This window comes from Falco peregrinus, chromosome Z (genome assembly GCF_023634155.1).
Source record: "Falco peregrinus isolate bFalPer1 chromosome Z, bFalPer1.pri, whole genome shotgun sequence".
NCBI lineage: Eukaryota > Metazoa > Chordata > Aves > Falconiformes > Falconidae > Falco > Falco peregrinus.
This window is the reverse complement of record NC_073739.1, coordinates 11,056,777-11,070,036: the sequence shown is the minus strand read 5'-3', so window position 1 is coordinate 11,070,036 and position 13,260 is coordinate 11,056,777. Positions and strand designations below refer to the sequence as shown.

Sequence of the window (13,260 nt, the reverse complement as noted above, 5' to 3'; positions counted from 1 at the left end):
TCCCAATTTTCTTTCTTTAACGTACAGCAGTTGGACATTTAAAGGAAACTGTCTGGAATGATTCATTACAAATGTAAGTTTATCATTCTCACTGGAGTGTAATTTACAACAAACATTTTAACATCAGACACAAAGTAAATGCCTTGTCGTGTAGAGAAATAAGAACAAGCAGAAGTACACTGTTTTCCCAGATGCTCCATTAAAACAAGCGTTAGTGTCAGCAGCCCTTCCAACATCACTTGTGAGTAAAAAGCAACCACTACCAGCCTTATTTCGAGCAGCTACAGATGTTGCCATTTTTGAAAGTGGTGATTAGCACACCTTTAGACGAGTCTTCCTAGCTGAGGTCTGTGGTGCCATGACTGTGACATCTTGTCAGATGTTGCTTAGAACACCTCAGTTCATGGAGACTCCCTATCAAAAATGCTGTTCTATAGGATAAATAGATATAGATATAATAACAATAGCACTTCAAAGAAATTATCAACACCTGTTACATTTTTTGGCAAGAAACACAGGTTAAAATCATTCTCTTTGCAGAAGAAACAAACCCAAGTATTTAAATGCTGTATAACTCTCCAAGTTCACAATCAGACCTGGTAATGGACTAAATGCAGACCCTATCCAAGTTTGCCATGACTTTCAAAAGAAAAGGATCACCCTGCACAATTATTGGAAGCACCTCTAGCCCAGATTTACATCAGTGGAAATAAGGACAGAATTTAAGTATTCTGGGCAAAACTAATACTTCTTCACAATGATCACTATTAACAAAACCTTCCAAGTACTTGCAAAGCATGTGTAGGTCTATACTCATAAAAAACATTACACAGAAATAAGCCTGGCATGTGTTTCTAATTTTTGTTTTAATTTTTTTTGTGTGTGTTATATTAAGAAGGCATTAATTGATTTATTTTTTGCAAAGGGAAGGAGACAGATAAGCTGTAACTGCCGTGAATGCCACCACAAGGACCCTAAAGCTGATCAGTCAGAGGACTTCTACCGAATCTATTAAGCATTTTGTTTGTGACACCTGTTTAATTCAGCAATGAATGACACCAGCTGAAATACATGCCAAATCACAGCTCTGGAGATCTTTTCACCAAAGTTCATTAAGACGACCAAGAAATACCTGAAAACAGAAAGCATAATATACACAAAAAGAAATCTGATGCAAACCTCCAAAGTCTGTAAATCTCCATTACCTTTGCACTTCCTCAATGACATGCAAGAGAACAGAAAGCCTGTTAAAAAAGGCTTTGTATATCTGTCTTTCAAATAGTCTTGCAGCTGCAAAGAACACTGCTGTCCTGCCTTACGGTGATCCTAAATTTCAGTGGGTGATCTGAGCAATGCTGCAGTAGATATGTCATGATACAATGTGGCAACGGATGAATAGAGCACAGGGATTCCTAATGATCATGAGTGGGGTATGCAAGTTAGGTCTACCCTACATTTGGAGAAAAAAACCCCACATCCACAGGTGTGCTCACAGACAGAAAGTTAGGTCATCCCATGCCCTCCTTCTGCCTGCCTTTTCCAGGCACACAAAGTCATGACAATGCTCCTGCTCCCTGCAGAACGACATAGTCAGTCACGATGAAATAAAACTGAATCTGACCTGACCCTTCAGTCACACTTCACCTCCCCTCTGACACTCTGGGCTCTTACCTGGTGCAGTTTTATAAGACACAGTTCTGGTGGGCATGGGTGGTGCACTCTTCGTAACAGGGCTTGGTGCCATCTGCAGACCTTGCCTCTGCCTTTTCAGCTCCTCTTCTCGTTCCTGGGCAGCTCTGATCTCTTCTTCTATCATCGACAAAGTCCGCTGCTTCCTTGACCGTAACTTGAAAGGGCCCACAGTCACTTCAGGCTCCTGCATGGCTAGGATGGAGGCAGTGCTCCTCAGCTCAGCTGCCTCTGAATACTTGCTGAAGTAGCTGACTTCGTGCTTGTGTTCCTCCACAAAGAATGGCTGGCTGGCTGAGTACACAGGTGACTGCTGCAAACTCTTCCCTTCCCTGAGTCCTGAGTCTTCCTCTTTTGAAGTCTTTGGTATGCTGTCCCTTTTTTCTTGAACAGGTGAAGACACCTGGGGTGGCTCAAACATTGGGTTCTGCTGCTCCTTGGAGGCTGGAGCTGGCCTGGTGGTGACTGGCTGCTCTTTGACTGAGATCTCCTTCTCTGCTCGGATTTCTTCCTCCTTGCAATTTGCTTTATCCACCTGCTCAGCTATGGCTTGTTGGATGGCATTTTGAACCAGCAGGCCAGCATGGTACTCCAGCTGGTCATCAATCAGCATGGAATCTGCCAAGGCAGAGGAGGGCAAGTCACAGCCCGGGTCACTGAACGACTTGGAGATATTTTCTTCCCTGCACTCTGCTGGGGTGTCAGCCTGCGGGGTCTGTGGCAGGGAGAAATCAGCCAGTGAGCTTTCCTGCAGGGCGCTCATGGTCTCATTGGAGGCACCACTGTCACTGATGTTATCCATGCTGAAGTCATTGGAAAGGGTCTCCAAGACAGTGGTATCCTGAGACCTGACAGACAAGTCATCCAAACCAGAGTCAAGCTCCTCTGGAGGGGAAGAGGCGCTGCCTGACTTTGGGAACTGGTCTAGCATGCCCTGTCCATCATCCTTCACCACTGTGAAGACTGCTCTTGCACTCATGAATTCTCCATCCTCTGCCCACAGTTTTGAGGCCTGTCCAGCTCTGGGGCTATCACTGCATGGTGACTCTCTTACTGGGTCAGCAGTGGTAGTCTGAACATTTGTATCATCTTCTATGCTACCAGAGACCTTCTGTGCTTTGACAACAGTGGCATCATTACCTTCAAGCTGTCCCGTTTGCCCACACACTGAAATGGGTCTTGTCACAGAGGACAGCTGCTTGTCTACTTGTGGAGAATTGAGGCTTTTGTAGAAGGGTTTGATGGAGAACATTTTGGGTGTTCCTGACCGCCTTGGTGGGGCCTGACCCTGAGACAGACCTGAATGCTCCATCAGCTGGAACTGCTTTCTGGCAGCTGAGAAGTCAATTTGCTCTGTGACAATATCCTCTTTCTTGATATTGACTGGCTCTGGTGGTACAAAGGAGCAGCTGACCTGTTTGGGGGATGTTGGTATTGCACCTTGCTGCTGCTGTCTCTCCTTGCGCTCCTTGTACTTCTTGTGGGACTCTAGATGCTCTTCATCTAGCTGATCCTCCAGGGACTTCTCCTGGGGAGGGTTCCACCATTTGGCGGCAATGTTAGGGTTTTTCTTGACAGCCTGGCTTTTAATGAGTTCCCTTCTTTCCTTTTCAAGTTCCATCATCTCCTCTGATGGTCTCACTTTACGTACCCTGTATTTTTCCTTTTCTTCTTCATCTTCAAAAAGCTTTGAGGGCTTTTTATCTTCATGGAAGGCTCGTAGTTCAAACTTAGCCTCTTTTTTAAGGGTTGTAAGAGTTGTTTCTCCATCTTTAGAGGACCTTCTAGAACTGTTTGAAGATGTGGGACTTCCTGGCACCTTCAGACTGTCCCTGGTGTCTTCTTTCACTGCACCCAAGGAATGGCCATTAGATTTCAGGTTCTCATCCTTTGCACTAGCTTCACGTGGTTCAACTACCAAGGGTGCCTGCCTGTTGGCTACAATTTCTTCTCTTTCACTGAGTACTGAATCATTACTGACATTATCAGATGCCCCCGAGCCATCCATAATGGAGACTGCACTTGGTTCAGGGGAGGATGTCCCATTAAAGGTATTATCTGCAGCAGAATCACAGCAATTTGCTTCCAGCACTTCATCTAGGTATCTGATCTCTTTAGCAACTTCACTATCCAGAGATTCGTGCCTGTCCTTAAGTCCATTGTGGCTGGCAGCAGGGGAAAAGAAGTGGGTTGGACTGTCTATGGGATGTGGTGAAGCCACTGTGGTGATACTTTTATGTTCAGAAACTGGAACTTCAATTTCCATTTTCTCTTCCTTTGTAGCAAGCACACTAGCTGGCTCCAGGAAATTGGCACAGTTTTGGTCTCTGTTTTTTCTCAACCTGATGTCATCCTCAGGGATTCTGGAAGATTTCTAAAATAAAAGAGAAAAAAAACTATGATGAAGTCCTAAAAAGCAATGTTTTATTTTTTGCAAAGTAAACACCATCTGGAAAGCAAATCCAAGCACTGCCTAAATGTGAGATTAAAGCAGCCCCTCAGAGTGTAGGAAGGAAAGCAAGGCAAATCATTAACGCAAAACCCAGAAAGTTACATTACTATAAGCTCGACAAGGCACTAAAACAGCAACAAGGTTTCACATAAGTATCTCGCATCTGCTTACCATCCCCACTTTGTCATTATTTCATGCCTGGCTCCTGATTTGCCACTAAAAATGAGCTTTGGATTTCCAAGTTATTAATGACTTGGCAGTTTACGGTCTTCAAAGGGTTGCACATGCAGCACACACCACCTTATCAACTTGGTATTTTAAAAATGCTTTCCACACCTAAAGGAAATCTCATAATGCTTCTGCAGATGAAAAGTATTACTGCCCCCGCTTTGCCAAAACAGATGCTAACAGGCAGGAAGAGTAGGTGATTCATCCCGAGTTAGGAAAAAGGATGTGGCAATAGCAGAGAATGCTCAGTTCTCAGTGGGTCAATCTTGGTCATCAAACAGAGGGTAGAATTACACAGCGCTGGAAAGATGTGGGGTCTTCATGCAGCCCACATGGAAACCCACATGCAACTGGACCTGGGAGACAGGAAGTGTTTGTAACTCCCACGGCATGAAGACCACCACAAGGAGCATGACAGGGACCAGAGTCATGGTCTCCTCCCTCCCACTACTTTGACCTGCAGTGCAGATGGACTGGATTCATATTTCTTACTGATGTGTTGCCACTGCCTTCAAGCAGGGTATTGAAAGAAACACTATTTATGTTCACACATGAACATATTTTATTGGTCAAGCAGCCTAGTGAACTTCCCATGAGTAAAGTCTGAAGGAACTTCTGATTAAGCTGGTAACATGTCAATGAATTTTTCAATAATTCTTTACTGCTGAAAAGCAGAAAAAAGGAAACACCAAAATAAAAGATGAGGGCATTTTCAACATTATTCAATAACAACTTGCTAACTCTTGCTAATTCTTCCTAACACCTGAAAACCAGAACTGACACATCTATTCAGTTTGACTAACATTTCAGAACAGAAGCTGGATACCTGAGGTCTCCGGCTCCCTTTCCACACACAGCGTTTCTATGTGTGAGGCATGGACCTGGGAAGCAAATGGCACTGATCAAACCCTGTGAACTCAGTGGCAACCCAACAAGGGCACCTGTCATCTGCTAGTCACCCCTGCCCTTGCTGTCCCTTATCTTGCATGCTGTTAATACACACAGCAGCAGCAGATGATCAGCTAGGAGCACAATGGTACTTGCCAGTGACCTGAACAACGACATAGCCTCTGGATTTATACAGGCAGTAAAACCCATTTGACAACCTTAAGGAATTATACCCAGCCAGCCAGAAGAGCTCGCTTTCTAAAAGCACTTTGAAAGAGTTTTCTGTCTAACTATGTAGCTGTACACAGTTGAAGACAATGCTGGCTTCAGCTACAAGGTATCTGCTTGTTCGTTGTGCTTAAACACTGGGAAAAACCTTTAAAAACAAACAAAACACCTGCTTTTGTCTATATATTTTACTTTACATACTTGATTGGTTCTGATTGCATTTCACTTTCTCTTGAACCTAGAAATTCTCTACCTGACGTTTCTAGTAGTACTTTTCTTAAAGCATATTACATTTTTCACTATTTAAATATCTAAATGTGGTCAGTTTCTTCTTTAGTCCCATTGGAGATATCTTCAACAAATCAGATCTTCTGCAAACAAATAAAGAACAACCAGTATAAGAAGTCCCTACTTTCTGAGTGGCATAGCAGGAATGAAAGAAAAAAAAAATTAACCTGAAAGGGCAGGAATCACTCTTCAATTCCCTGCAGGGCTCCAGGTATCAAGACGCAATGGGTACTCAGGTGACAGGACTAACCAATACCTTTCTGGTATTTGGGTTTAAATCTCCCCTGCATGACTTGCTGGTGCAAAATGGCAGATGTTGCTACCTGGAGCAGTCTGTGCAAGGAACATAAGCATCAGTGCAGCACTGCTGGCTGTCCTTTTCACACAAACCATGAGCATTCCCTCATGCTCCTCTAGCATTTGCTTCTAATCAGATAGATCAAAGTCTCTAGTGACATTGGTAGCTAACTACATGTCTTCTGTCGCCACAAGAACATATCTTTGACACAGCAAATCAGTTAACAAAACTGTGCACCCCAGCACTGAAATACATCTCCCTGCGGAGCCAAAACAGAGTCAAAGGGCTCCCCAGTCCCCACATTCACTAAAGCATGTCAACTTTCCACCACTGCTTTAATGGACGAACTATTTCAGATCACACCATGTTTGGGTATTCAAGTTAGGGAACAGAACCACAGGTGCAGTCTCTTACCAATTTCTTAATAAGAGCACATCTTATCATAGCTGCAATCTGAATCTCACAGTTAAGGCATCTACATGTAGCTGTCTGATCAGGGCATACATTTATGACAGTATGTATTTCTGAAAGTACGTATGTCTGTGCAATTAGTGTGGCACATGTAATTATGTAGTAAACCAGACAATTATGCAGTAAAAAGTATGAGGAAACATTGCTACTCATGGGCAGGCGCCTTTCTTTGCTGGGAATTAGTAACTGAACAGGGAGAAGGGCTCCCAGCAGCGCTGAGAAGCCAAGGAAGAACGCTAAAGGACACAAAAAAAACCCCCCACCCCAAACAATTAAGACACCCCCACCCCCCCAGTTTTTCCCTCCAGACTTCTGGCAGAACATGGGGACAATTTTGGAATGCCATGTCAATAAGAGTAAGCTTCAGATACTCCTGTGAGGACCAGAAGTCAAACTACTGATGAATTACCTGAAGAAGATTACTGAGATCATAAGGATAGAAGCAGCTGACAAAACCAAGCTTTTCAAGACATTCCAGGCCACAGAGCCTGTCCAGGATAGCTGGCTAGGTCTGGGAAAATGGCACATATCGGGATAACAATACCATGAGTGGGAGGAGGCTTGGAGGAGAAGGAGGAGGGTGGTGGGGTGCACACAGACCCCCTGCCTCAGTCGCTTGGCAGCAGGAGGCAAGCCTGCCAGGGGGCTGCTTTTGCTCCTTGGTGATAAGTATATACCAACAGCTTTGTATGTGCCACCTACAGGGAGAAGGCTTTTCAAAGCCTCCACCATTACAAAGGCCTGTAAACGGGAAAAGGGCTGCATTCAGTTCTGGCTGCAGTCAGCTATACAGCGTTCACAGTAATTCCCATACACTGCTCAGCTAGACCCAGATTTTCCAGAAGTCACCATTACTTTTACACAGTCTCTGAATGTGCATTCATTTCTGTTTAAGTCAAGATGGAACTGGGTAATTACCGTCATTTCTACAATGCTGCTGCACTTTAGTAAACTGCAGTTACTAACAGCTTAGAGAATTATTAGCATATTTCCTCCTTGGTTGAATTCTTTGTCTACAAAAGTGTAAGTGTTTGGGCAATCAACTCTTTTAGAAGGAAAAAAATGTGGGTGTGCTACTAGCAAGACCCAGCAAATGTACTGCCAGTGCTTCCTTTGTCTGATGTGATGCAAAATGCATATGACAACAAGTGGGAGGCAAGCCTTCTGAGCCACGTCAACATTCTTCTGAAACAACAGGGAGGTGGAGGAGAGAAAGGAAAAGATTAAACAACTAAAAACTTCATGGTTTAAAAAACCTAAAACACAGTTTCCTCATTGTGGGCATCTACCAATCCTTACAGCCAAGTTTCAGGACCGCTGTTGATGATGTGGGTCTCCTGGTGTCATCAGCATGCTGACTTCCCATTTCTTCAGGTTTCATCTTCCTTTGGAGATGCCCTGCTTCTCCTCCCACTGCCTGATCACCAAGCCAGTGATTTGTTCAATACTTTCCCCTCTGCTTTTCGATCTGTTCTGCCTGGCACACCTCTAGCAGTTTTAGTACAATAGCGTAACTTAACGTGACATTTGCATTAGGTTGACTGGCTAATCCACAACTCCCTGCTGATGTCAGTCACCTTCTCCCTCTTCACCTGCTGTCTTGGCCTGCCTCTCTAACGTCTCTTTGTAAAGGAGAAGGAACCAAACCATGGATTTTCTAGAGAATTGACTGGCACACCTTCAAGAGAGCAGCTGCTTTCATTCAATTCACCCATTTGAAGAACACAGTCACCACCTGCGTCACAGATGGAACCAGTCCTAAGCACTGCAAAGATATAGACATCATATATACCTGTGCTTTTAGACGGCCACCCTGTCCAGTGACAAAACCCCTAGCCAACACAGGTATTGCTGTGCTCTTGCCAGCAACAGAAAGTATTTCTTTAGAGAAGTCATCTTCTGTAGAAGAATCGTATGGCATAGAAGTGTTGGAGTTCTTAATAAGCAAGAAAGGCAATTCAGACAAGGTGCTAGCATCCATCCCTTGCAGCTCACATTCACTACCACACAACAGGTGCTCAGAAAGGTGCCACTATCCCATGTCATTCCAGACGGGAATGACAGCCCAGACCACTGTCCCTTCCCATAACAGCTGGTGCACCTCCTCGCTACCACACCAGGCTCTTGTAGGGTGGCTGCCACCCTGTTCACCTCCAGAAATGTGGTGTTCCCCCTTGTCACTGGCATGGTAAGAATGCTCCAGGTGGGAGCCTTTGCAGAAAGCACTCTGAAGAAATGGGTTCAACACTGTGTTTTGGAAATTTTCTGTTCAGGTGAGCTAAGAGAAAGCAGAGGCAGAGAATTAAAAAAGATTCTGGAGCTGGGGAAGAAAAGGGATACTAGTGGATAATGCAGAGCTCAAGAAAAGGAAGGAGATTTCTAGTCCCATTGTCTACAGAAACATGTCCTTTCATTAAAAAAAAAAAGAAACAAAAAGAAAAAAAAAAGAAAAAAAAAGAAAAAAAAAGAAAAAAAAAAGAAAAAAAAAGGAAAAAAAAGAAAAAAAAAAGTCCCAAACCAAAGCTTAGTCTCCTTGCTTCTGTCTGAACAGGTCCCATTTTCCCATATAGTATTTTCATACTGACTCCTAAGGATTTTAAGAATACTACAGAAAGTGTTGTCCAAAAAATTTACAATTTTTCACTTGATGAAATTGGATAACATTCAAGTTTCAGAAAAGAAAATAAATCCCCAATTCCTGTTGCCGAATTTTGTTGAATTTAAGACATGTGAGGCACTTGCTGGCACCACCTTGAATAGTTCCATTCATAATCCCACTTGCACACAAAAGCAAGACCTGGCCTGTTCCTCTCAGTGTAGTACACAGTGTCTTCAATATGCAAACAGAAACCATTTCTGATGATAATGAAAAATTTTTAGCACTGAGTGTCACAAGTGACAGTCTCCATAAGCAGCTCTCTATGGTCTTCAGTGACTTGTCTGAGGTAGCCAGACAGCACAATAGGCACACTTTCTTTATAAAAAGCTGGTTTATCTGTTTTTATCTCCTTCGAAGCACTTAAGGAATCGGAAGAGTATAGTATAAAAATCAATGCAATTTTATACTACGTCCCCCTAAGAAGCAGTGGGGGACTCTTCTGGAATACAGACAGTAGTAAGGGATGGGGGAATACAGCGCATGAACAAGTGGCTGCTTGGAGAACTTGCTGTGTGACATTTTCTGAGTGGTTTTCTGTATGTCCTTTTTTTTGCCTGTTTTAGAGAAGAAGTTGTGAGTGCATATGCTCAGAAAGCACGTGAAAGTCCTTGCAATGTTCTTTTTTCATTCCAGTTGAGCCACAGGCTTCAGCTTCCCCATGTGATACACTATAAAGCTCTTTTATCAAATCAAAGTCCAGTCTTCTTTTGTTGCTGCAATAACTTGATTGCAATAACAAAAATTAAGATTGAGAAAAACGGCTCAAAAATAATGACAAACATATACTATATGGTAGGATATTTTAATGATGTATACCTAATGAATGATACCATATTTTTCTAAACAGCTGAAGTTTTTCCTGGGCAAGCCAGGAAATAATAACCCTTACTGCTTCCCAGTAACTCCAAAGTATATGTATTGTAAGCAGTTTTCTAGAGATAGGAAGCCACTTGTTCTTTTATGCCTGTTATTTTCTCTTGCTCCCTAAAAATATAGACCTGTTCTGTGAAGAATTTACAGCCCTAATGACCAGATTTCAACTATTGCTACAGAAGCAAGAAAACCAGATATCCTCCTTTTTAAATTAAATGCTTGTGCAGCTGTTGTAAAAAACAAAACAAAACAAAAACAACCTAAAAGGCTAACAACTTTTCATTAAATATTTTCATACCCATACCTGCAAAGAACTGTAATTGCATGAAGCACCTTCATGGACAAAATGATTTATACAGAAATGAATATTTAGGGACAAAGGGCTGCTGACTTCTGAATTAAAAGAAATAACACCTCTGATAAAGAAAATTTACCACAGAGGTTATTAGAGGATGAAGATTACATAGCTGGCACCAGGGAAAGCAGTATATGTTCAAGTGGTGTAGACTTGGATACTACAGTGTGTGTGGCTGGTTAGTTTTGCTGTGAAACCTCTGTTCAGTTCTACAGTAATCAAAATGCAAATGTGAAATTACAGTAAGCTGTGATTAAACTTTCATTCAGAAACTGCAGCACCATTTGGTTCAGCCACATTCCCCCCCTCTGATGCCCCCACCCCCACCTTCCCATCCCCCCATTTTCTATCAGCATCCAGATAAGAGGATGCCCTGAAGAGCTCCAGAATTGCAGTTCACACACATAGGGAGAACTGGGAGCTCTTAGTACTTAAGAGATCTGTAAATTGGTGATAATATGATTTCAGGTACAAGAACCTGCATTCAAAAGATCATTCTTTTGTTCTCTGCACTGCTGGCTTCTTGTAATGTAGGTCAGCTTGAAAGTGCAACTGAATTAGAGCAGGAAATGCATGCATAAGAGGTGTTTCATCCAGAAAAATGTGGTTTTCTCATCACTCCCATCAGTTCAAATCCAACTCCTGATGCTCCTTTCATTTCCAAATTGATTTCCATCTCAAAAGAAAAATGCAGAATTAAGTATTATTTCTTCTATTGCTTCACTAAGTTCCTGAGGACAGAATGACCAGAACAGTACACCCTGTGTGAGGGCATGGGAATGCTGCAAAGAGACAATACTAGACTCAAGGTCAATACAAATGTGTCAGCGTATTAATCAACCACACCACCACAGATACTCTAGTACTTTTTAACTGTGTTAGACACTTTTTCTAAGGCTTGCTTTTCTGCGGCTTGTCTCTAAAATCTGTCTGTGCTTAAAGAATGAATGCATCCAACAGCTGGGACATTTGATTTACAGAGCATGTGGTGCTAAGTCACTTAAAATGGTAAATACAATTTCCTGAAGCAGTCTCCAGTGTTACCTAAGGAAGTGCAACGGTGTGCTGGAGGAAATGAAGAGCATTGGATCCCACTAACGCATGAGGAATATTACACGATTAGAAAATTGTCCACTACTTGGCAGGGAATACAAGGTATAATAAAATCCTTAAGGAACAGAAGGAGATTTTCCTCTTCACAGGTGAAGGTCACAGATGAGGTCCTGTACCATGAACCATTGCATGTGCAGAGTCCACTTGGAGAGGCACCCCTCAGTCTGTGCTGCTGGATTTGAGCTCAGAGCTCACGGCTCTGTTGTTAGTAGCACTCTTTCACGTTCTGCCACTGGTTTGATGTTAAGTGAAAGCCAAGAAATCCCAGTTGAATAAAGACAGAAAAATGTTCAACTTAACAGAATGTCCAATATGGATACTGAGCTGAGCAGAATGTGGCTTCTGAATATATGCAGGAAAAATCACTGTTTCACAAAATGCTGCAGCTGAAATCTGCCCAACACATGTTGAGGATAGAACAATTGCTCTGGTAAAGCGTGACCTAATCCCAATGGGGAGGGGAAAGGACGCTAAACTAAGCCTTGCTTTTAATACTCTTTAACCCAGATAGATAATGTCAGCACAAGGAAAGGGTGACCTTTACAGTCACTTGCAAAAAACCAATGAGACAAGGGGATTTCCAAAATTCCTCAGTCTTTTCATCAGGGGTGGGAGATTCCTCTTCCACCTAAAGAACAGAGATACAACCCTCCTCTGTAAATACGAGATCTGGAAAAAAATACTGGCATATTAATAATTTTGGTGCATGAGAAAGGGACGTCCTGAGGAAGGAATCTGGGTTAGGCAGGGACAGGAGGAAGGCTGTAAATGGAGACAAAAGGCCACACAGTTTACTTATTCTCTGAGCAGATCTTACGGCTGCTAGGAAACTGTTTTAATATATTCAAGGAACTGAGATAAACCTGCCATAAGCACACAAGTAGGCTTTCTAAGATGTATTAGTATTAAATTAAAGTCTTCCAATGATACAGATTCTTTCATTGGCTGATACAGTTCTACAAATCTTTTGTAAGTGGCCTAAACTACAATTTCTGAACAAAGACACATGATCTCTGCTGCAGCACTTTCTCCACTTACTTTCCAGGGCAATACAGTAGAAACTGAATGCTTTAATTGATGCAAGCACCTAGAAACCTTTGAAAACACAGCCTAAACCAGATTATTTTTCACTTCTCTGCTTCACAAACACCAACTGCCAGAGATCATACTACTTTTTCCTAAAGCCTAGTTAATATTTGCTACACTTCTAAAGGGCATTGCTGTTCAAGATCTACTGGAGTTTGACAGTTAGGAATGATGACGCAGAGAGGGCTGAAGGAACAAATTCTGCTCAGCTATGGGGGGTAAGGGGGAATGCTGAACATCTATTTTTCTTTCAGGGCTGGAGATTAAAAATTATTATTGATGCTTTGCCTCTTGCCAGTAGAACTTCTTACAGCTGCTCTCATGCATTAGCTTAAGACCCATCACAGCAAAATCTCCTTAAACAAAGGTATGCCTAGGTAGCCATGCATGGTGCAGCACATCTCACCTGATGGTAGCCTGCTCTGCCTGTAGCACCAAGAACAGGACAATGTTTATTTCACTACAAGCAGTGAGCCTTGGGAGGGTCACAGTGCCAGGGCTGTCCAGCCAGTTGGCTTGAGCACTCTATAGATTGCCGCCTTCCCAGTTCTTCAAAGAAATGGTGTTGTTTTAAAGCTAGAGACCCCTAAAACTCACTATAAAGACAGTGCCATAGTGGCTTAAAAAGGCCC

General features: G+C 42.7%; 1 protein-coding gene across 4 annotated transcripts in view; it reads right to left on the bottom strand.

Moving 5' to 3' along the window:
• Positions 1-13,260, bottom strand: part of PALM2AKAP2 (PALM2 and AKAP2 fusion) — a 274,650-nt gene that overhangs the window by 20,119 nt on the left and 241,271 nt on the right. For all 4 annotated transcript variants that reach the window (XM_055790889.1, XM_055790890.1, XM_055790891.1 and 1 more), the window contains one exon: positions 1,672-4,063. In XM_055790889.1, the coding sequence (XP_055646864.1) occupies positions 1,672-4,063 (2,392 nt within the window). The remainder of the gene's footprint in view (positions 1-1,671; positions 4,064-13,260) is intronic.